Source organism: Dendronephthya gigantea, unplaced genomic scaffold, assembly GCF_004324835.1.
Source record: "Dendronephthya gigantea isolate DGI-Jeju-01 unplaced genomic scaffold, DenGig_1.0 000000F, whole genome shotgun sequence".
Taxonomy (NCBI): Eukaryota; Metazoa; Cnidaria; class Anthozoa; order Malacalcyonacea; family Nephtheidae; genus Dendronephthya; species Dendronephthya gigantea.
The window spans coordinates 3,665,873-3,689,297 of record NW_021163010.1 but is presented as its reverse complement, the minus strand read 5'-3'; the positions used below and the strand labels follow the sequence as shown (position 1 = coordinate 3,689,297).

At 36.1% G+C, this 23,425-nt stretch overlaps 7 protein-coding genes across 8 annotated transcripts; 4 read left to right on the top strand and 3 right to left on the bottom strand.

Moving 5' to 3' along the window:
• The first annotated feature begins 379 nt into the window (after positions 1–379).
• LOC114517913 (mitochondrial pyruvate carrier 2-like) lies at positions 380–2,451 on the top strand. Its single transcript, XM_028537799.1, has 5 exons — positions 380–535; positions 1,242–1,282; positions 1,407–1,491; positions 1,710–1,821; positions 2,091–2,451. The coding sequence occupies exons 1-5, from the start codon at positions 430–432 to the stop codon at positions 2,155–2,157; spliced, it is 411 nt and encodes a 136-aa protein (XP_028393600.1). The 5' UTR covers positions 380–429; the 3' UTR covers positions 2,158–2,451.
• Positions 2,452–3,666: 1,215 nt separating this feature from the next.
• Positions 3,667–7,182, bottom strand: LOC114517825 (EGF and laminin G domain-containing protein-like). Its single transcript, XM_028537686.1, has 5 exons — positions 7,018–7,182; positions 5,858–6,394; positions 5,488–5,645; positions 4,876–5,118; positions 3,667–4,502 (listed from the first exon to the last, which is right to left on the bottom strand). The coding sequence occupies exons 1-5, from the start codon at positions 7,079–7,081 to the stop codon at positions 4,050–4,052; spliced, it is 1,455 nt and encodes a 484-aa protein (XP_028393487.1). The 5' UTR covers positions 7,082–7,182; the 3' UTR covers positions 3,667–4,049.
• A 370-nt stretch (positions 7,183–7,552) lies between these two features.
• Positions 7,553–11,765, bottom strand: LOC114515973 (protein canopy homolog 2-like). 2 transcript variants are annotated; one of them, XM_028535306.1, is made up of 7 exons: positions 11,736–11,765; positions 10,706–10,815; positions 10,510–10,577; positions 10,387–10,434; positions 9,900–10,097; positions 7,968–8,064; positions 7,553–7,709 (listed from the first exon to the last, which is right to left on the bottom strand). In XM_028535306.1, the coding sequence occupies exons 2-7, from the start codon at positions 10,800–10,802 to the stop codon at positions 7,666–7,668; spliced, it is 552 nt and encodes a 183-aa protein (XP_028391107.1). In that variant the 5' UTR covers positions 10,803–10,815; positions 11,736–11,765; the 3' UTR covers positions 7,553–7,665. The 2 variants fall into 2 exon arrangements, with proteins under 2 accessions (XP_028391107.1, XP_028391099.1); XM_028535298.1 differs by lacking the exon at positions 11,736–11,765 and adding an exon at positions 11,487–11,627.
• On the top strand, positions 8,405–9,650 carry LOC114515962 (meiotic recombination protein SPO11-like). Its single transcript, XM_028535287.1, has one exon. It carries the CDS (start codon positions 8,415–8,417, stop codon positions 9,624–9,626), a length of 1,212 nt encoding a protein of 403 aa, XP_028391088.1. The 5' UTR covers positions 8,405–8,414; the 3' UTR covers positions 9,627–9,650.
• A 121-nt stretch (positions 11,766–11,886) lies between the features above and the next one.
• Positions 11,887–14,229, top strand: LOC114516730 (GTP-binding protein Rheb-like). Its single transcript, XM_028536286.1, has 8 exons — positions 11,887–12,070; positions 12,223–12,294; positions 12,883–12,950; positions 13,062–13,144; positions 13,223–13,279; positions 13,413–13,460; positions 13,552–13,633; positions 13,747–14,229. Exons 1-8 carry the CDS (start codon positions 12,019–12,021, stop codon positions 13,837–13,839), a joined length of 555 nt encoding a protein of 184 aa, XP_028392087.1. The 5' UTR covers positions 11,887–12,018; the 3' UTR covers positions 13,840–14,229.
• Positions 14,230–15,039: 810 nt separating this feature from the next.
• LOC114517572 lies at positions 15,040–16,779 on the bottom strand. Its single transcript, XM_028537359.1, has one exon. The coding sequence runs from the start codon at positions 16,721–16,723 to the stop codon at positions 15,155–15,157; it is 1,569 nt and encodes a 522-aa protein (XP_028393160.1). The 5' UTR covers positions 16,724–16,779; the 3' UTR covers positions 15,040–15,154.
• A 1,867-nt stretch (positions 16,780–18,646) lies between these two features.
• Positions 18,647–21,883, top strand: LOC114517688. Its single transcript, XM_028537485.1, has one exon. The coding sequence runs from the start codon at positions 18,795–18,797 to the stop codon at positions 21,594–21,596; it is 2,802 nt and encodes a 933-aa protein (XP_028393286.1). The 5' UTR covers positions 18,647–18,794; the 3' UTR covers positions 21,597–21,883.
• Positions 21,884–23,425: the final 1,542 nt, after the last annotated feature.

Here is a 23,425-nt window from a genome sequence, read left to right as displayed (position 1 = left end):
AAGGTTACAAGGTTATCACAATTATCGTTATCACGAAATTGACGCATGTATTTTCCATTGGAATTAGCGATTCTGCAATATTGCAATTTAGTTTACCTCAGGTTGTTCCTTACTAATGAATAGCTTTCTGCTTTCCGCATAATGTAACAAGATCCCATTCTTTTACATCCTTTTTCCACCGCCAACCCAACTCTGAGGAAAATTAATAAACTGAAGTACATAATATATAGGTATATATAGAATTAGTACTAGAAAGCTGAAATGCATATTTATGCACCTTTGTGAATATTTTTCTGCTGTGTGGTGGGGAATGTGGGTGGGAGGTGCCATAGGTGCCATCATCTGTCGTGCCATTCATAAGACGATGACGTCATCAGTTCTAATTATGATGCAAAAACTTCCATAGAAAACAACAACTTTATAACAATTATGGCGGCATTTCGGACGAAGTTGTTGGGAATATTGGCAAAATATGACGCCCAGATACAAGCTCGTCTGCCTCGTATGGGCCAAAAGTTTTGGAATTCCGCAACGGGTATTTCAATCAAGTGTTCAGTTTTAGCGAAAAAGTATTTTGTTAAATTATGTGTGACTATATTACTATATTTTTGTGAAAGAAAAACTAGTTCAGGCTTAAGAATCCACGTTTGTTGTGCCTTGTACGATATTCTACAGCATCGTATCGCGTGACATCGTGTAATAGTATTTGTCTGGCAAGGTTGGTACATTTCGGAATAAATAAGCCAAATAACCATGCATTGTTTTCCTTGTTTAAGACAAAAGAATCAAACGGTCGCTAATTACAATATCTGGCTTATTATTCAGTAACTTACCAAGCCTGTTGTCTAGTCCTTGCTATTGCTCATATCTTCGCCCACATCGCTAGTAGTTCCTACACGTAATATAAATCTTCTGGCTACTTGTAGATTGTAAAAACTAAAAATCAAACTTTGATGCCTTTTGGAGAACATTGTTATATTGTGGTAATTTTCATCAATATGGGGACCTATATGACATGAACAATAGCGAAGACTTTTTTAGACCTTGAACTTGTAAAGCCCTATATTTCTACTGTTTACGGTTTACACTATGTTCACTCTCAGTTTTAGTAACGATAAAATTGACATTGATATAATTTCATACCAAAGTTATCTGTACCGAACCTGAAGTAGTGCATATCGTAATAAGGCTTTAGTCCATTTGGTATTGGTCAGTAAATATGGTACACTTCTTTTTCAAAGGACCAAAGACAATATTTTTTTGGGCACCAACATTTAAGTGGGTTAGTAATGAAAATATTCAAATTATTGAAATGAAATACATTTGCTTGAATATGATACTAGCAAGTGACAGTATCAAAGTAAAATAGTCCAAATAATTATGATTTTATAACCATCTATTCCCAGGGTTTAGTTATAGCTGGTATTGCTGATTTGACAAGACCTGCTGAAAAATTAAGTGCCTCACAGTCATTGTCTTTAGCAGCAACTGGTGAGTTTAATTAATCCTGTAAATTAGGATCAGCTTTCCTCCCAAGAAATGAATTTTTTTTATACTTATACATGCACATGTTTGAATTTGGGTTTGCTTTGAATTAACATATATTGCTTAGCAGGTCTACTACGGCAATTTGGGAAATGTAATGTATTATGATATATGCCATATGACACTAGCTTTGCACATCATTTCAATTAATTTTGTCTTTATAGGATTTATTTGGTCACGATATTCCTTGGTAATTATCCCACGAAGTTGGAACTTATTTGGTGTAAATTTTTTTCTTGGTATGACTGGTTTAAATCAGCTATATCGTGTTTGGGAGTAAGTACATCTCAATAAAAAAAAATTTGGCCTGGCACCACCACTTATTTCACACTTAATATGTGTTACTTATTAAATGTTATTAAATATTAAAACTATCAAATAGATGTGACTAGTTAAATCATTACACCCTCTTGCACCCCTCGGTAAATCCATCTCTGATATTAATACATGTTTACCCCTGGATTTGCTCTACTGGGTCTTATCCTCTGGTGATGTCACAATGTGCCATACATACTCATAACAACCTTCTTCTAATGTTTGTATAGTTACCAAAGAAAGCTAAAATCTTCACCTGAAACAGACATGGACAATACCTCAAGTTCTACCACATAACTATAATTCAAGTGTAAATACACATTTATATTTAATTTGTAAAACTTAAAACAGAACTTCATATTTTTCATTTGAGCATTTATGACAGACATGACTTTAGGTACCCCTAGCTTGAAAAGTGAGTTCACTTTTTGGGAATTCTGTATATATATTCTGACACATATTAATGTCAAATTGAAAGATATACAGTAGCTCTAAACTAAAGGAACATTGCCTTGCATCAGCTAATTATTTATTATAATGCTTTGAATTTCAAAGAATGAATCCTACTAATAATTTTGTTGTATATCATTTCTTAGGTATTAATTTAATTTAGACTGCACATATTTCGTATGATAAATATGAATAAAAATCTATTTAATTAAATGATTTTGCAGACTTTGTAAAAGCACTTAAAGCACGCTTAAGGATTTCCGTCGTCTCATATGCACTAAAACAATAGATAGAAATGATAATGAGGTTAATGAAGCTTATCTATTGTCCTCTGTTTCTTGAGGCCCACATACACTGTCATTTCGCAACAAGCCGATTTTTACGAGTTTCAGTTTTAAGAACAACTGAATAAAATGACGATTGACGACGTATTATAAACCAGAAGGAAATGACTGATATGTAAAATGGCATATACTATGCTCAAATTCTCGACCAATCGAAATGAAATAAATTCTTTTGTCCATATTCCATTCATCCGTTGTCAGGTTCATTTGTTTGGTCAAATGATATTATACCAAGATATATTATGCGGCTATTAGGTTTACCATACATGTATTGGGTCACCTAAGACGTAGAAGTTGGCGAACCCTTGGAGCCAGCCACAAGCCAGTGATCAGAACAAACAATGAAGAAAATGAGGTTGACATGCCTACAAACTGCCAACTGATTTATGCTTCTAATCAACTTTTTTGATATTATCTAGCTAATACAATTTGTTTGACATCTATTCGAACAAATATTTAATACACACCAAACTAAATCTGAAGTGACATATATCACAATATACATATTAAAAACTGAATACATATTTTACACAATAATAGTCAGTTTTAGCAACCAAAGGTCGGTTGAAAGGGTATAAATTACAGGAATTGACCCAGCAAAAAATAAAGAGAAACTTTTACTTTCAGATTGCTATTGATAGATGCTGCTTTTTACGTCGCGCCGAAAACATTTAGAAAAAACATGCAATGAATGAGCTGAAATACCTCAGCGCTCAGGCTCAGTATAGTTTTTAATGCATTCCGGCAAATGAAAAGTTCGACGTTTTAAACGGGTCTTGGATTTTGATTGTCTCTTTTGAGATTTGGCCGAACAATTTATCAAAACGAGTCATGTGGGTCATATTAAAACCCCATGCAGATTACAAGTGTTTAAATAGTTTTTCCTTCTGCGCCAGTATGAAATCACTGAAATGCACCGTTCAGAAAGCGCATCCATGCATGAGCATGCTCCGTGAAACGTTAAACGCCCAAAAGCCCTAAATCAAGGCTGTTCAAATATACGTGTGTTGAGGTAATGTTGCATTAAAAGTGAGCTGTGAAAGTGCTTTGTAAAAGTAATACGTCGTGTCTTAGTCATTTAAAATCCTATATCAAGCATTCTCATCCCAACCTTGCAGTATACTACCTAGCTCCGACTCAACTTCGATTTTAAACTCAATTTAACTGATTTTGAAGTAAATAAGAATCCTAAGCTAAAAAAAACGCAAAACGTTCCTGCAACTTGCACCGAAACGTGCGTTTGTGGAAACCTGTTGTCCTGTTCCTGAAATTACTGATTTGTTAACGTCATGCATACTTACAAGCTGAGCAATTTGTGCTCCAAACCTTAAGGCAGATAATATTGACCTAGGAAATCGAGTTTTTTTATTTTTTTAATGTTCATCTTTGTTTGATCTAAAGGTAGTACTCCTTGCCTTGGTCACCCTCGGCTTCTTGTTCCCCAGGTTTGGTAACTAGTGTTAAATTGTCAGTGTCTCCGTGAATGTCCTCAGCTGAACCTTCGTGTGTTTGGTACACGCCCTTGTTACGTTTCAGATACCAGGTAATGAAGAATACCGCAACAAGGATGATGAGTAAGATCAGGAAAACCACCACAATCGCGATTATAGCTGCATCGTCATTGCCGCCACTGTCGACCTCGCCACCACTACCAGGGGTCTTCGTGGTAGCTGTTTTGGTGGTGTTTTCAACCTTACTGACCGTACTGGTAATTGGAGGATTGGTGGAAGGATTGCCGGTGGTTGATGGATCACAAACTGCTTCTGTGGGTGGTGAACAACCTTCCTTTACGGACGCCTTATTTTTCGACTCGGTAATTTTACTTGTGTAGTCCTGACCATCGACAGTCTAAAAATAAATTTTCAAGTTCGAATATATAATCGTAAGTTTGATTTAACTGTGCAGATACTGAAACTTGCATTTTGAAATAATAAAAAGGAGTAGAGCTCAATAACATATGCACTGGCTCAAAAGTACAATTCATACAAGAAAATGTAGTATGATATAATTCAGAGGTATATTCAACATCAACGATTATCACTCTCAGAGATTATTACTCTCAGATATTCATATTGAACTTCGTTTGGCGTTGTAATGAAATGTAATACGTTACATCTTGTGATGCAATTAAAAAAGGTTTGCTGGTGACAAAACAATCATTAAAAAAAGTTTGGGAATTATTACATAAACAAAACATAAACATGACATAAATAATACATACCAAGCCCTTAACACAACCAATGAAAGCTCTACACTTGCGTTGAGGATGACGATCGCCCAAAATTAGCTTTGCTCCAACAGTACTAACATTTAAAGTTTCAAATACGACTCCCTTTTTACCGTTATCTACAACAGCATAAAAACCTCTGCTATCCTTTGTCAACACAATGCTATGCCATTCCTCGTCCATCTTATGGAAGGGTTTATGACCAACAGAAAGCTCAGAATTGTTGTTCAGTCCAATCTAAAAAAATAATTCCCCAAATAGATTAACTAAAAAAATGAAATGTTGTTGCAAATGTAATTTTTTGTACATGGAAAACTTGATACTGGTTTTGTAAATGCTATGGGTAAAGACAAAATGGTACCCACTTCATTATTTACCGATGAGTATTCCCCCTTTATTATTTTCCCCCTATATTAATATATATCCCCCCTTTATTAACCCTCATTATTTACAGATGAATATTCCCCAGGGTTGACAACCACTATGGTGCCAACAATAAGTCAAAGTGTATCTTCACAAAATTGCTCCAAGTGCCATGAGAACCACATTTAATTTTTTAACGCTATGAGCAAGTGTTATGCGACTCCCACCAATCTCATCATCTACCTTAAGCTCCATATCATTTCGCATTTGAATGCTTGCAATGATCACATCAGCCTTGGGTCTTGAAGATTTAAACTTGAATTTTAGTTCTTGCATTGAAGAAACATCCAGGGAAACAAATGCATCTCTATTTAGAAACGTATGTGAACCTTTTTCATTGTCTACAAATGATATTAATACACAGAATGTAGTTGGAGTAACTGAGTAAGGCATATAGCTGGATCATTTTTAATGTAATTTGGGTCAAATCTGCATTTATTTACAATAGGCTTAAGAAACACTAGCAGAATGGGATCTTGATTGTAACACATTAGTGCAGCAAAGTTTCTGATATATATTACAATACATATATTATAACAACACTCAAACCAACCTCCATAACAAACAATATTCCCAATCTCAACTGAAACATTTGAGCTGGAGGACAAACCACCAATTTGTATGGCCTTCACCGGCAAATCTCTTTTCTTTGTCAAATATCCTGCATCTTCTTCAGGGTTGTTGTTTTCCTGGTCACACCGACAATCTTTGTCAGAAAAACTGCAACCTGCCCAGTATTCATTCGGACTATCACTGATGGAGGTCCAAGAAGAAAGGGCACTCTGTCCTTTACCAAATAATGTAGCATTGCTGCACTTGTAGGATACATACTGCTTACAACTTTCACTTTGTTCAATGAAAGCCCTGATGACATTCACAGACAAACTACCATAGTCAACATTATGTGAGTATGACTGTGAATGGATGGAACCTGTAACTCTTATAATATCACGAACTTTTATGATTGTTAGAACTGGCTGTGATGTCAGATTACAAGAAACTTCAACGGTTTCACCATGGACTTGAATGGTGTAAGTAGCAGAGGTATTCACTTTAGCATCTTTTATTTCAGCACATGATTTATAGTTACCTATAAGATTAGTTAGCAAATTTTGTTATTCTAATAAATTCTATTTAATTCTAGGGGTTTATAGTGCAGTGGTCAAAATCTCTCCATTGCCCAAAAGAAAAGTACATTCGTGATCCTTCACCAAAGTAAAACATGACTCCATGGGCTATGGCTCCTTATGGGCTGGTTAGTGGATCTACAGGCTGCATGGTACAAAAACAAGTACACACATTTAACCAGCTATATGGACCCCTTTCTTAGTAGGTAACGCTTTCGAAAACGGTTAATGGCAGATTATGATAAATCAATCAAAATGTTATTTTCAGTTCGATCACTTCGATGTACAATTTGTACATGTGTTTTAGAAATCATGCCTATGCGTTTAACAACATCTCTTAATTTAAAAGGAAATATATTTGCAATAACCTTGCAATAATATAAGGGTCCTAAGAGCACAACAAATGCAGTAAAACACCCGTTTATTTTGCTATGTTTATATTCAGATTCGGATTGAAAGCTGCAAAAATGACAAACGTAGACGATAAGCCACACCTGTTTGAAGCATAATTTCAACAGATTTTGTACATGAAATGGTATTTTAGATTTCATTGACATCAATGATAGTGATTCACAATTCATCCTACCTTTGACGCTTGTGGTTAATGCCACAAACCACAAAAAACACATAGCAATTACGTTGACAGCCATCTTGATCGAGATAATTTCGACAAATTATTCACAAGTTGAGAACTTGAGACAAACCAGTAGTTGACACACTGAGCTATATATAGCCATAATAGGTTATCTCCGTGTTGTTTTCAGAACAATTAAATTCAATTTTAGAGTTTAGACTGACGACATTTTGACAGCTATCAGCTATGGGCAATGTACTATAGTTACCAAAAATATCACAAGATGATCAAAAACTCCAATAGTTGCTTTTAAAAATTGAAAAATTCGTAAAAATCGCGTCGCGCTGGCGGATCACGTCCGTCCCGCAAACGTTGAGCCTCTTTTCCGCTCCGGCATTGCACACATTTTCTCGCAACCTCGCTTCGAGTGCCTACACTTACACAAAATCAACAAAAAAAGCTCACTGAATCAAAACTCTGGCTTTGAGCAGAGCTTTGAGTTTGCGAGTGAAAATTGCTACGAGAGTGAAAGCACTACGTAGGAAAGATTTGGCATTTATTTTAAAAAGACTATTAGTATGGAAAGAAATGTTGACTGCTTCATACGGATACGTATTTCCATGCATGGAATGATGTGCGGAGGAAAAACAAAATTATATCCTATAATTCATCACGAGCTTCATCTGTATCATTGGCACAGAGATCTAGATGAAATTGATAAAAATCACTCTCAATGTCGTTGTGTTGAAATTTCGCTGTGAAATGTCGTTGGCTGAAAATTAAAAATCATGCGCGAGTAAACAATGGTTAAAAGTTGGGCGACACATTCATTCATTAGGCGTCATAGGCGACACCTTCAAAAGCAATAATTTTTCAAACGATGGCCTCTATTCCTAAAGTGATTCTTGGTTTATGTGTTCTTTTCTCTATAACCCCACCCAAAATTTCTTTGGTTTTCTTACCGGTCTGTCTCTGGCAGAATTCTTCAGCCGTGTCTTCACGTTCTTGTTTAAAGATATCCACAATCGTATCTTCATAATCTTCTATTACACTTTCACACTATAAAAACATACAAACGAACATTGTATATAACGCTTCAATCCCAAGGGCAGGTAACAAGGAGGCAACGTGCCAGCTTCTCTAAATAGCCTATATTATCAAACGTAGTTTAGTAATCTCCTAAACTGATAGAAAACGTCTCAACCTTATCACTTGATAGCTCTTGGTATTAAGTGTGGCCCTAATGCCTATTTCTGACACTTTGATTTGGTTGGATAAGTTGTAAGTGGTAATTGGTAAGTTCTTTTTGGGGCAGAATAAATGAAAAAGAATGAAAATTGAAAAGGGTTCTAAAAAAATGCTCCATCAAATTGGTTTTGAGATCAGTGACCAGGTGAAATGATCCTGCAATGGCGGCTGCAACAGCCCAAGGAGATAGCTTTTGGGACGAAATTGATCATTTAACCACGAAATTACAAAGAGAAAACCGAACAAAACAGACTGTAAATCCAGGAAGCCATATCGGCGGTATAAAGGATGCACCTTACAAGCAAACGACGAGATCTGAAGTCATTAAAAAAATTGAATTTTTCATTGAGGGGTTATTGACAAAACTCGCTCAAAATAATTTGCCTGATATTCAATTCAAGAATAGGCGTTCATGGGCAAATATGTCCTTTATAGATGATGTCGGTGTGGAGATGAACGGAAATGCGACAGAGACGACCATTAAGCTCAACTCAAACTACTCCATACAAAAATATGCAAAAACTCTAAAAATTTTACGCATTGCGCATGGGTTATTGCAAGAGAACGTTTACTCGACAAAAAGAGAAATCTATTACAACGATGTACCATTTTTTGGAAATCAAGCGACAGTTGACCATATAGTTGATGATATATCATGCATGTTTAATCTCCCAAGACACGCGCTGCACATTTTGGCTTGTTCAAAAGGATATGTAAGTGGGAAACTGTCATTTCGTGAGCATGATGGTAACTTGATCGACTGCAATGTGAACCCGAATGGCATACTAATTCCAACGCATATTCATGGTATTTACAACATCTGTTCGGATGCAAAAGCAATTCTCGTAGTTGAGAAAGATGCAACATACCAACGCCTCTTAGATGATGATATCTTGGAAAAACTTTACCCAATTATCATGATAACAGGAAAAGGATTTCCAGATCTTAACACACGGGTACTAGTGAAAAGACTTTGGGAAAGTCTAGAAATTCCTGTACTAGCTTTGGTCGACACAGATCCTCATGGAGTGGAAATCATGTGTGTCTATCGATTTGGATCAATGTCACAATCATATGACACAGACAATTTAGCAGTTCCCTCTATGAGATGGATTGGCGTACTTCCATCAGACTTGGAAAGGTTGTCCATCAATAAAGAAGCCCAGATTCCTCTCACAGAGCAAGACCGGAAGAAAATTTCACAACTTTTGGATAGGCCATATGTGAAGGCACATGCATCAATTCAACAAGAGTTATTGGTGTTGTTGAACACTGGTCACAAAGCTGAGATGCAAGCTTTGTCTACAATATCAACTGGGTTTATCACTGATGTCTTTTTGCCAATAAAGATCAAGCATGGCAAATGGATTTGACTTGAAAAACTCATTTGCCATGAAAAAATGATATCATATAAAATTTTCAATAATTAAATATTGTATATACACAATTTGGGATGAAATTATTTAATTGTTTTGATTAAATAAATGAGTTTTTTGTGCACTTTGTTTTACTTATTCAATTGAATTATTCAAAGATAGTTAGAAGATCAAATGGTTATAATATCACCCCTCTCTGCACCCCTCTGAAAACTACTGAAGCAACCCGGTATATTGTAAATGGGGCAAAAGTTCAGTTAGTGGACTTACCGCAAATTTCAAAGCTTTCGCTATGTCTCCGCTCATTGAGATATTTTCTAATGTAACTGCCTCCCCAGTACGCGAAGACGTCCTAATATACTTTTTACGGCCCGTTTCTTTGTCAGTTGACTCAGCATAATTATTCATCCTTTCACAGACTTTCTCCAAAATTTCAACCAAATGCGTTTCTGATCGAGCATATTGAACCTAAATAATAAATATAGGTTGACCAGAACATTGCATAGCGGATCAATGAACATTGCAATATAGCATATTTATGGCGAGCTAATCTATCATAATACTATAAAGTTACTAACGATGTCATGTTAAAACTAATCTTACACGGAAATCAACAGACTTTTTGACTTGTGGACTGGATTACTTGTGGTTAAGGTTATTATTGTGAAATCACAAAGATACTTCTCCGGCCACCGCAGAACGTCTTCCATTCTTATACAGGTACACATGCATATTAGTTATTTTATAGTATACAGACCTTCTTGCTTCTTTGATTTCCATGGGAATCAATACGAAAACTCTCGACCTACAATCAATACTAAATATGTTTTTGCAACTTCTTGGAACTTTTGAGGAGACTTTGAAAATATCAAGTTCTAACCTCCAAAGTCTTTCTGGGATCCACTTGTGATATATCCCAATTTATTTCTTCGGCAATAATTTTACAAGCTATATAACATGTCATTCAAAACAGGTCTTTTAATTTAAAATGGACGATTTATAGCATGTGTCTATACATTGCCATTATGTATAGTTACCATGTAAAAATGCCTTTTAAAATAAAAGCCTGACCATACCTCCACAATAAAGGTCATTTCTATCAGTACTACATAATATTTTCTTCGAAAAAATGAAAAGGGTTGTTATCAACAAAAAAATTGATGCATTCCCCATTCTTTAGATTTATCTAAAATAGTACAGTACAATAACATTGGATAAATGTTTAGGGACCTATGGATACCTGTACAGTACAATAAAAAGCTCTAAACTCCCTTTTGGAGTAAAACAATGTAAACTTGCATTAATAGCATGGTTCAGATTTGACTACCACTACCTTTTCCTGATTCTTGCACCCATGATAGATTTATTGAACTTGATTGGTGCACTCACATTCCCTCAGTGGTAATGTGGTAGTGGAGGTCAAATCTAAACCAGGGTTGGTAAGTTACTGAATAAATAAGCCAAACATTGTTATTGGCGGCCCTTTGATTCCTTTGTTTTAAACAAAGAAAACAAATGTTATGTTAATATATTTGGCTTATTTATTCATAAAATCTACCAACCCTGATCTAAACTTCACTAATAACTCACACAATATGGTCAATACTACAGAAAACTTATGATCCCATATGCTACCTTGCCATGGAAGATATAGAACACTGGATGAACAGTTTGTGGAGAAATAAATATTATATATCTTGGGCAACTCTATTAGTCTCTTATTAGTCCGGTTTGTATAAATCTATCTATAATTTTAGAAATTGCTATTAGGTGAATAAAATTGTTAGTTTAATTTATTCAATTATATATTTTCAGTTTACGTATATACATTTAATATATAATAATTTGCCACATTACCTACAACACTAAATATATATATATATATTCAGTTGAAATTATCGAAACCTTAACAGCTTTAATGTAGGGTGACGTTACACTACCAGAACATTGAAATTTACGTGTCACCAACACACACTGACTATACAATTGTCTTTCGTCCTATGTTGCCCGAGAAATATTCCATCACTCAAAATGCGACTTCTAATTTATTGGATAAAGAGATTTAGTAATTTATATTTAAAATAATCCAGCATATTTTTGACTTACTATTTAGTCATAGAGAGTAGAGTCTTTCATGTGTGTGGTTACACATTGGGGGGAAAGAAAGTAAAAACTCCCAATTACAGATATGAAATTGTACTGTAATTTCCGGGGTTAGAGTTCAACAAGGGAAAGTGCCTGATGGGAATTACTGGGGGTCTTCTAGATTAAGGTCCTATTCAAGCGACTTCCGAGTTCAATGAAAACTGAAAACTGAACGATTTTTCCAGTGAAGTTGTTTTCGATGACTTCTATTTTTATTGTCTTTCTGGGCTTTAAACCGTAAAATATGGCCCCACCGAAATCAAGAAAAATCGCCATCATGGGCTTTCGTTCTGTGGGTAAGAATTGTAAATGCAATTTGAAGCATATGATAGAGCCGTAATAAATGGTCTGTATTTATATTGGAATGAACTGAAATTGTAATTCCTGTGCGGTATTTTATGCAAACAACATCCTTTTCTATTGCCTCATTTTTTGTAATTTCTTCTAGGAAAGTCCTCTTTGACTATACAGTTTGTTGAGAATCAATTTGTGGATTCTTATGACCCCACAATAGAAAACAGTTAGTATAGTGATATTAATGATATTTTATTTTATTGGCATGTGTTTCATCGTAATATTCTGGCGATTGATGTAACATTCGCATACCATTTAATAGATAGACGATATTGGAATGATTTTAATACATGATATCAAATTGGTTTTTACAGTACATTAAAAATGTATTGTTGTAAAATTTTGAATAATTTATGATTTTGTGGAAATCATGGTATAAATTCATTAGAAAAAAATCATTCAAACGTGTGAATATATCCTTGCTTTTACCAATACTCTCCTGATTTTTTTCATGGAAAGAAATATACCCGTTATTTACTTTAATTGGTTTGGATGAGAAAAAAACCAGACCCTAGTAATGAAATAATTAGTCCAGTTTTCTCTCATCTGGACCTTGCAGCCACCAAATAACATGTATCCTTTATACATATCCCACATAAATATAAATGGATCCTTACCATGATTTTTGAAATATGCCTGAGTCGATGATTATAGTGCATAATTTCACATTTCTAAAAAAAGGCCTTTCTTAAAATAATTTCTGAGGATAACATTTTTGAAGTAACTGACCATCTATGCTTTCTTAAATTTGCAGCATTTACAAAAATAGTAAAGAATCGTGGACAAGAGTATAATCTGGAGTTAGTAGACACTGCTGGACAGGTAATAAATAGTTGTAATTATTTGTCCATAATTAATGGTATGTTTTACTGGAAAAAAAGCTATGTTTGGTACTAATGCAGCTAAAATGAACCTCATTTCTAAATCTTGCAGGATGAATACTCTATTTTTCCTCAAGCATACTCAATGGGAATTCATGGATATATTCTGGTTTTTTCTGTTACATCACAAAAAAGGTAACTGATTTAGTGTGATGTGTAACTGATTCAAATTTGTTAAATGATTAACGTGAAATATATTATTATGTTTATTAGTTTTGATGTAATTCAAGTTATTCATGACAAGTTACTTGATTTTACTGGACACAATAGGTATGATATGTATAAACAATGTTGATCACCAAGGTATATTTTAGGCAGATGACAAAGTGCAATTTAATGTTGGGATTTGCCGGACTCTTATACAAAAGGAAAATGTGAACAAAATCTAAATCAATATTTTTAGGGTCCCAATTATTCTTGTTGGAAATAAAAATGACTTGCATATGGAAAGGTATAAGGTTTTTTCGTGTACTTCTTGTAAAAGATGTACAGTACATGTATTTTAATTGGATTAGATGTAAAATATAAATGGCATTTTTTAGGGTAATCTCAACAGAAGCTGGAAAACAATTGGCAAACAGTTGGAAAGCAGTTTTTCTGGAAACATCAGCAAAGGAACTTAAGGTAGCAAGCCATTCCATGTACTATAATATAATATACATATATATACCTACATCATGAATTGAAATCTCATCATATAGTATTAAATAACACAATATATATTTTTTGTATTTCAGAGTGTTGAGCAAGTTTTTTATAGTCTACTTGCTGAAATTGAAAAACAACAGAACGGACCTGCAGAGAAGAAAGATGACTGTACCATACTATAAAATCCTAAAATAACCAACTCAGCCTTTACTTAGATTAACCCAGCAACAATCTAATCATCTCTAAAACACAACCTATAACACAACTTGAACGCATTCACTTTGAAACACTTTTGATCTCTTAGCATTGGAATGACAAGTGTAATATTTGCACGCTAGAATTACATTAGTAATCTTTACCTTAAATATAAAGGGCGGAAAAAGTAGACACTGTCAAATTCAAATCAAAATGCGTGAACATCTACGATAGTCTGATACAGCTCTATTCATTAAGGATAATTTTGTCGTATGTGTGATTGCTTACCAAATTTTGAAAGTGTCTCCTTTTTTACACCATGTCACTGCCATTTGTATGATGTACATGTCCAGGAACATGAATGTTTCAACCTCAGAGTATTATGGCTGTTTATCAGTTTATGGTAGGCGATCGTCCTGGCTGCGTTCTGTTCCAGTGTTGTTATGAAAGACGATTGTTGGTGTTTTAAGTTGTGACTCTATTAAACAACCTGAGCTGCAGGCATTTTCAGATTACTTCACTTTTACGACGACGGCGAATTTTATGACGGTTGTCTATAAACCTCAATCTTACAACAACAAACACGGTAACACTAACAGTCCCTTTACAAGACTACAATCACCTGGATCATCTAACAACGTTATTGATAAAAGGTACAAGGTTGTGTGCCCAAGAGGTATTTCTGATTCAGACTGCAGGACTGCATTTCTAACTTATTAGCGAAGCATCGAAAAACTTCTCAAGTTTGTTCCACAGTTCTTTATGGCATAAAAAAAACACGATAAAAATACTGGTATTGACTATTGTGATGGCTGTGCATCGTCATCGACCACTTTTACCAACTTTTAAGGTGATGAGAAAAATGAAAAAGTGCCCTTTTAGAAGGAAAGTGCCTTTTTTACTTGTGTTAACATTGCATGGTATTCCCTTTTGAAAGATATGATCCCGCTGCAGTGCCTTTAAAACGAAGAAGGCCAGGCTTGCCGCATCACCGCATGCAATATTCGCGTAATAAGAACGACACCTAACGGCACGATCTTTGCTCCAATGCAAACTTTGTGATCATACCAATCAGTGGAAAAACAATTCGCGCAGGAATCCTGGCAGATTCTCGCAATTTTGCGTCGACAAATATATCTTAAGTATATTTTAAAGAATATTTTAAAGTATAATTATTTTTTCCTGCACTTTCCATACTTTTTACAATCTATCAGATCCATTGGAATATGATAAGTACAACAAGAACACACAAAAAATTATTAGTTCAATATGCGCTCAATATCAATGTACAATAAGAGAAGCCTATGGTTCCTGACTTTGACAATGAATTTCTTTCTGAAATGTATCAAAACAAAGATTCACAAATTGGTCTTCAATTGTGGGTTGAACAAAATCACTGCACACAATTACCCACGCCATTTTACCGTTCACTGTTGTATTAAAATGACAAGAAAATGATGAAAATGCATAAGGAATGCTATAGAAAAGACAACTCTGTAATTTAAATGTGGACATTTCATCATCATCAGAGAAAGTAAATGCCCCAGCACTTGACACGTAATTTAATAGTTCTTTGCTTGAATTATTGGGAGAGAGCACTTCCTCGACCATTTCTCTGGGGGTCCAAATAACATATTCAGCTAAATGTTTGGAAAGATCTTTTCCCCTCTCCTTAATTATGTTTTGAATCCCCTTGGTTGCCTCTTGAGATGTTGCCCAAAAATCATTTTCACTGCTCACATAAGGCATTGGGAGCATTTCTGAAAGGAAAAAATTACCGACGTATTCTTCTGGAGGCTTACTGTTACAGACTCGCAGCCCATTTACTGCAAAGAGTTGCATCAGCTCCTGTGGCTTAGTAACACCTTCACTCTCGATGAGCTTGCACAAAGCAAAATAAGCTGAAGCCATAAGCGCACCCGTCACGGTTGCTCCTTTTGATTTACAGACTTTGCGAATCTGCAAGGTTTCGCTTTCAGAGAATATTTTGCACCTCAAATCACGCCCTTCAGACTTTGGTTGCATCATGAAAAATTGGTGTGGGTTTTCAGGTTTGGAGATCAACGAGATGTGTAACGTTATTCTTTTCAACACTTTGATTATGAAATACAGTCCCAGGGTTTCCTGCAAATACTTCCACAGTGACCAAGGCTGGGTGTTATAGATCATCTCATAAAAACTGGGGCAAAGTTCAAGACTCGGAACGATTTCGTTGTGCACTCGTGGGTCTTCGGAAAAGCTATTTAGGTGGTTTAGAAATTGTTTGCACAATTTCATACCGGACATACCGTCGACAATACAGTGATTCACGCGGATTACAATTGTGTTGAGGTAGTTCTCGCTGTCAGATAGATATTCTTCACTGAACAAAACCAATTTCCATAGTAAGCCAGCGCCAACAGATTTTGTAGCAATATCCACCCATGATTTTTGCCATTGAGAAGCACGTAGATCAGACTTTGTGATATTAATCATATCTCCAACGCTCGCCGGTTCAATTATTTCGAAATAACATTCGCTACTTGATCCAAACCAAGAGCAATTAGAAACAGTCTTGGTAATGGCTCGTAGCATTGGCTGTCGTTTGGCTAGACGTATCAATGTCTTGCGAATAAGCGACTCTTCAAGTTTCTCTTTCGATTGCAACATCATCACATAACAAGAGTTTGTGCAACCCTGACGTTCGTTACTAAATATCTCCATGGTTTCTTCAAATTTCCCCAAACGCCGGCTTGTTGAGGTGCACCGAGATTGACTTGGCCACGTAGGTTTCAAAAGATAACGTCGTATGAGGGTGTTCAGAAAGATCGTGATAAATACAAGCGCCAAAAGTGCACTGAATGACTGACCAATAATCGAAACCGTGTCCATGTTGTGTGGTTGAGCAATAGTATTTTTAACGTATTTTAGTAAGTTGCATGCTTACTATAACTATAAAGTAGAAATATAAACGGGTTACTCGCCCCAGTCCCGCGTTACGGGGGGTACGCCAACCATGACCGTCCGAGTAAATAAACTTATTCAGTATTCATCACTGGTTTATTTATCTGAATGGTTTCCCCGTGCTCCCTGGCCCTGCCCAATAATTGCCTCCAGTCCGCCAACAACTCGCTCTTTATTACAAAAAGCTCCAGCGGAGGAGTCTGTCCCCTAAATTAAGAATTTAATGTCGCAGAAGTATTATCTCATCAGAAAAGTCACTGGAATATAAACCTTCCGCAAAATTATTCTCATGCAGTTCTCTTTGTCTTTTACATTTAATTTGGAAATAGAATTATGGCAAAGTTAAAGATTGTAGCTATAGTAAATACGTCTTCAAGCCTTTAAGAATTTTCTAATGATCTTTATAGCTATTTTGACCGGACCGAGGCCTTCAAATACCAATATTGCAATACAATTATACAAACTGTATACAATACAGACTAAGTACCAATATTGTACATACAGATTTGAGAATGACTATTTCTGAGGTGCTCTTCTAAGTTCTAAACAAGAGTGTCACGCCGACTCACGTAGGTGGAGATGGAGAGGTCAGGCTAAGGCACTTCCCTGAAACCTACTGCATGGTGTCGGTTGAATGATCGGCAAAATGGCGCACTCGAGAGGCTGAATGAGTTGTTTGAAATAAGGAACTTTGGGTAATAAAGTCTGAGGAATTTTGTTCTGCTCAGTTCTGTCAGCGCTCAGGTATAACCACTATGCTAATGCATGTAGTGACTAGTCAGTAGTGTACTGAGAATTTATTAAGAGCAGTTGCCTTCTCAGACCTTTGTCAGACCTTATATCAGAGTCAAACGAGTGACTTTTAAAATAAATAGTCGTCCACCTGAGAACGATCCATTTCGAAATATCGGATTTGGACTTTAGAATAAGCATATCACTTTTAAATGAAAGTATCAAATAACATTGTTCAAACATTTTTGTTTGACTATCATGGCGAAGTAGGTCAACAAATGTTATCAAGAGACAAGAATTATCTAGTTATTATTGTTTGGGTCTGAGCTTCGTAGGACTTTGCTTTATGGAATAGACCATTGGAAATATGGAGCAGCGACTGGTATGCTTTATGCTAATCTTCACATCACTTCGTATTGGGGCCGACAATATACATCGTAATATATTGAATATATCGACAGATGGCTCAGACTTGTTGCGCTGTATTTACCCAAGCAATGATACGTCTGTAGCCTGCAAAACCTTGGATTATGTTTTCAGCCAAATGGAGATCAATAATACAATAGGAAATTCGACTGAAATCTTAATCGATAGTGGGCTGTACTTCGTAAACAGACATTATAGCTTTGAAAACTTTCATAATTTTCGGATTACTGGAGTTGACGGTCTGATTCGGTTATAAAGAATGCGTAGGTTGGTCTCAGTTTTTTGCGCACACAGAATCTAGAATTCGCCAACGTCACATTCCAGAAATGCGGTTCCTGGCAAAACAACACAAGTATTCATAATCCTAAATTCCTGGTTGCCATTTTCATCGCGTATAGCAAGAATATTAAGGTGCTTGATAGTCGGATTTCAAAATCACCTGGCGTCGGTATAAATTTGTATGACGTTGGTGGCGATGTCTTGATCGTGAATTCTACTTTCACGGAAAATTACTCATGTGCCTGAATTTATATACGGAAACGGTACGCCGCGTGTAGGCGGAGGACTTCATATAGAGCTAACATATTGTGGGGCTCTCTATCCATTCGACTGTAACGATTCAGAAACAGACCAGTATAACCATGGAAATGTCTATGTTATTAATGAAATAACAAGGGAATTTACAACATTTGAGCCGAATCCTTGCGCGAAAGACTTTAGTTCCATCGGTCGTGGTGGTGGATTCACGTATATTATTAAAGGTAATGCTACCGGGAATAAATTTTTCGTCGATGGTTGTACGTTTTTAGGAAACACTGCCGACTGGGGTGGTGGATATGCCATGTATTTCCAAGATAACGCAAGTAACAATTCCTTGTTTGTGAGAAACACACACTTTTTACAAAATACGGCTCGGTACGGTGGTGGCGCTGTAAAGTGTGGGACCGTCATATTCGGAACTTTTCAAGATTTAACAGACCGTGAATCCAATTATTATTTTCACGAAAACTGTACCTTTGAAAGAAATAAAGCAACGGAGGGTTGGGGAGGAGCATTTTCTGTCTTTGGTTCAACGGGTTATCTCGATACGCAAGGTTGGAAAGACAAAAAGACTCCAATATTTTCGAACTGCCGTTGGCGGGAAAATTCTGCCACTGCCGGCGCTGCCATTGGTGCGCTCACGAAGCAACCTGAACTTTGGAGAAAGTCAATTGGATTAGAGGGTAGGGGTTTCGGGTATGCGCTCAAACTCATTAATAACACATTTATGAATAACAAAATAATTCCTACGACTTGCAATGTCACGGTTTTTGGTATGGGAACAATATACTCTGTTTTTGTGCCTATTATCATGATGGGGAACGTAGCGTTCGAGGGAAATGCAAACACGGCTTTGGTACTGGACTCGGCATGTGTTGAAATCGATGGGGACGTGTTGTTTCACGAAAATCATGGACTCTATGGTGGAGCAGCCGGTCTTTATGGGGCATCGGCGTTTGTATTTAAACCTGGAGCAAGATTATTGTTCAAAGGCAATTCTGCATCGGCAATCGCCGGAGCTATTTACGTAAAGACAGCCGGTCCTGATATAGCTGCGTTCTATCAAACCATTTTCCAAAGGCATCATTGTTTCTTTAGATACTCTGATATCTCAATCGAGCCTAACGACTGGAATGTGAGTGTAGTTTTTCAAGGAAACAGAGCGTCGAATAATATTGGCAGAACATTGTTCGCAAACACTCTACAATTCTGTAGATTCGGCCGTGCCGGGTTGATAAATGATGCAATCAAAAGTTGGAAGAGCTTTCAGTTCAAGACGCACGATGGTCACCCATCCAATGATGATTTAGAGGTTGCTACATCTCCAGTCCAGATTTTAATTCATCCTCACGAATGGAATAGCATATCACCAAATGAACAATTTTCACCTTCGATACAACTTTTGGACGAGAGAAATCACAGCGTGTACGGATTGATAAAAGTGTCGATCAAGGAAGTGGGGCAAGGAAGTGGCGATGAAACGGTGAAGCTTGAAAATGGAGTATCCCCTTTTTTTTACGTTAAAAATCGGATAAATTCCTTGTGGTTTAGTGGCAAACCTTCGAGCAATTTCGAGGTAAACATCAATTCACTTTATTCCCAGTCTATAAAAATGAAAGTTAGCAATCTTACTATGAAGAAGTGTCCATCTGGTTTTATTAACAGAAATAATACGTGTCTATGTTCGACAGTCCAGGATAGAATTATTGGTATTTCACGTTGTGGACAGAATGGAAGGAGCTTGTACCTTCGAAAAGGATATTGGGGAGGTCCTACTCATGGTGGTGTTATTGGCGTTGAAAAATGTTCGTTTTCTGTCATTCAATGTCCATACGGCTACTGTGAATGTGTTTCCAGCAGAGAGAAGGCTGGTTTGACTAATCAGTGCGAATGCTACTTTGACGCCCATGTAAATCAATGTGTAGAAGGCCGTGAAGGAATTCTTTGCGGACAGTGCAAGAAGGGCTTGAGTGCTGTAATCGGAAGTTACAAATGTGTTAAGTGCAAAAAGAAAGATACGTTCATGTTGATTCCATTTTTCGGTATTTTAACATTCCTAGTAATTCTTGTGCTGTGTTGTAAACTTGACTTCTTTTCTGGTTATCTTAACTGTTGGCTGTACACGTACCAAATAATATTCCTTCTTTTACCTGATGAATTTCTTCTTGCGGACCCTTTCATGAATTTTGTTATAAAACTTGCAAACATAAAATTTGTCTTTGGTCACTGGTGTCTTTGGGATGGAATGAATGATCTTCAGAAAACTTCATTCGGCTACGTGGCTCCAGCTTACCAAATTCTTATTCTCTACATTTTCGCAAAACTCTCTTCAAAGTTTTCATTTTTCCAGGGTAATTATTTCCGGCCATTTTGCACGATACTTGTGTTATCTTATTCCGGCATCATTGGCGTCACATTCAAACAGCTTCGACCTGTTCATATCTGCTCGGAATGGCGCGTATATATGTCGGCTGGAGTGAAATTTTTCACAGGCGAACATATCATCCATGCTTCTATAGCAATAGCTGTGTTTTTATTTGTCATTCTACCTTTTCCGATCATGTTAGCTTATAGTTCATTTTTTACCAACCATTCTCGTCGGTTCTCCCAGATAAGCATTCCTTTGTTGGACGTTTTGAAGTCTTGTTATCACAATAAGCGTTCTTGGTTCGCGGCTTATTACATAGTATGTCGTGTAATTGCAGTTTCACTCCATACTTTTATCTCTGAGATAAATGCTCGTCATAAAATCCTTCAAGTGTTTTGTGTGATAGTATTGCTACTCTTCCTGTATCTGAAGCCGTACAAAAGCGAAACCCTGACAAAAATCGACACATTTTTTTTGACATTCCTGGTGTTGGTCAGCCTTCTGGCTGAAGTCGTGATAACATGTTCGTTTTTCGCATCACTTTTCTTTGACATCTGCTATTATTGCGTTCACGTCTTGTTGTATGTTCCATTGCTTTACTCGCTAATCCTATTGTGTTATCACATACGACGTTTGGTAAAGCAACGCAAGCAAGAAGGAAGGAATACCGCAGTGAACTATCAAAACGCCAGTCAAAGCTCTGAAAATGAAAGTACACGATATGAACCTCTCTGATTGAGATTATGTATTAACAAGTGTGGCGCTGTAAAATATAGCCTTTCTCGCTGTAACGAATATGCCGACAATTTTGCTTGGATTTTTTTTCAAAATACTGAGCGTAAAGCTCGTTTCAGACGTCGAACGCCTCATGCATATGCGGCTGAATCGAACGCAAATAGATTTTCGCTCATATACATTAACATTAAGATCGGCACAGGAAAAATTTGACGTCTGAACAGACCTCGTAATGGCCTCGTAATTTGAGCAAACCTCGTAATTTAATTTTATGCTTAATTTTTTCCGTGTATAATGTGATCTTTTGTTTCTTAAAAACGTAACTGCTTTCGTTATCGCGAGAAAGGCTATAAGTTCTTTCGCCCAATTTAGAGTAACGTCATGGGTTTCCTTATCAGATTCTGACCTCTGCCTAATTCATGCTTCAATTCACTTCAACAATCATTATTCAATGAGCTTTATACCATAACATAAATAATATTAACATTGGTATTTCAACTGTTTCTTTTCAAATTACATATACAGTGGTAATACGTATTGGCGTTTGTTATTGAACAGGGTTAGTATATATTCCTAGTTCTGACATAAGACAGGCATACTTATATAATTACGAAAACTAAAATTATCTCTATATTGAACATCAATCTATCAAAAATTAAATATACTAATTTATTCAGATCATTCAGAAAACTCATGGTAATAATAAGAATCAATGTATTGTAATATTTTATAAAAATGTTTCAATGTTCTCGACTTGCCGGCTTTTTGAATCGTGTATAGCTGCTATAGGTTTTTTTTCTGATTGTAAATGGCTAAGTGACTCGCGTCATGGGGCTGGACATTTGGATCAACCTCGTATCCTGAGAACGAGAATGTCATAGTAAAGATTGTGAATAAATTCTCTGATGACTAGCTTACTCAGAATTCATTTTGAATGAAATACAGCGCAATTACCGTATAGATATAAACACACCGTAAAAGTTTACTAACATTTTTACAAAACTCGTGTGATTCACACCTATAATTCATAATTCATGGCATTCATGTTCTTTACAACTGTTTTTACGGGCATGCGTGGAGTGAACACAAATATATGGTTATGTAAATGTATCAGAGAGTTCAGTGCTACCCTCTTATAGTTAACCCACTAAGCAAACGGCATATACTCTGATTGATTTGACTTCTCTATTATAAGGTCCAGACAGAATGCATTCTCTCTAAACTGATCAGCTATACAATTCAGTTATTAAACTGAACAGTATATAAAACAAAAATTTTACAAAGAAATTAATGAACAGCCACAAGGTATATTTTGAGATCTAAAGACCAATATATACGGTGCAGTAACAGCTGGGAGAAACCTCAATGCAGTATAACAGGGGAAATACATTTGCAGAGGAAATGCGCACATTCGATCATTAATCTCGTGTGAGTTACTTATATATAAGGGCGTTGTTGATTTATAGGATGTACCTATTCAGCCTACACCATGCGTAGCCATGCCTATGAAATTGCTATATTACAAACAAAACAGTCTCCGCAAAACACAATTACATAAACAAGCAAATGAAGCAATGAAGATCCAATGAATATACTGATAAAAGATTTTACAACACAAGTCTTGTTCAAGAGCCATATAAATATATAACGCAATACGGTCAATATATACGATTTCCTATCCAACCAATATTAATCGCATTGCAAGAATTACTGAAATCAGGAAATCCTAAATAATCTGACAAGTGCTTGAAACTGCTTACAGAATTGATGATGAGAATCTACCTTAGTTTCCCCTATTGATCAAATAGTACAAAATGCATTAATAAGAA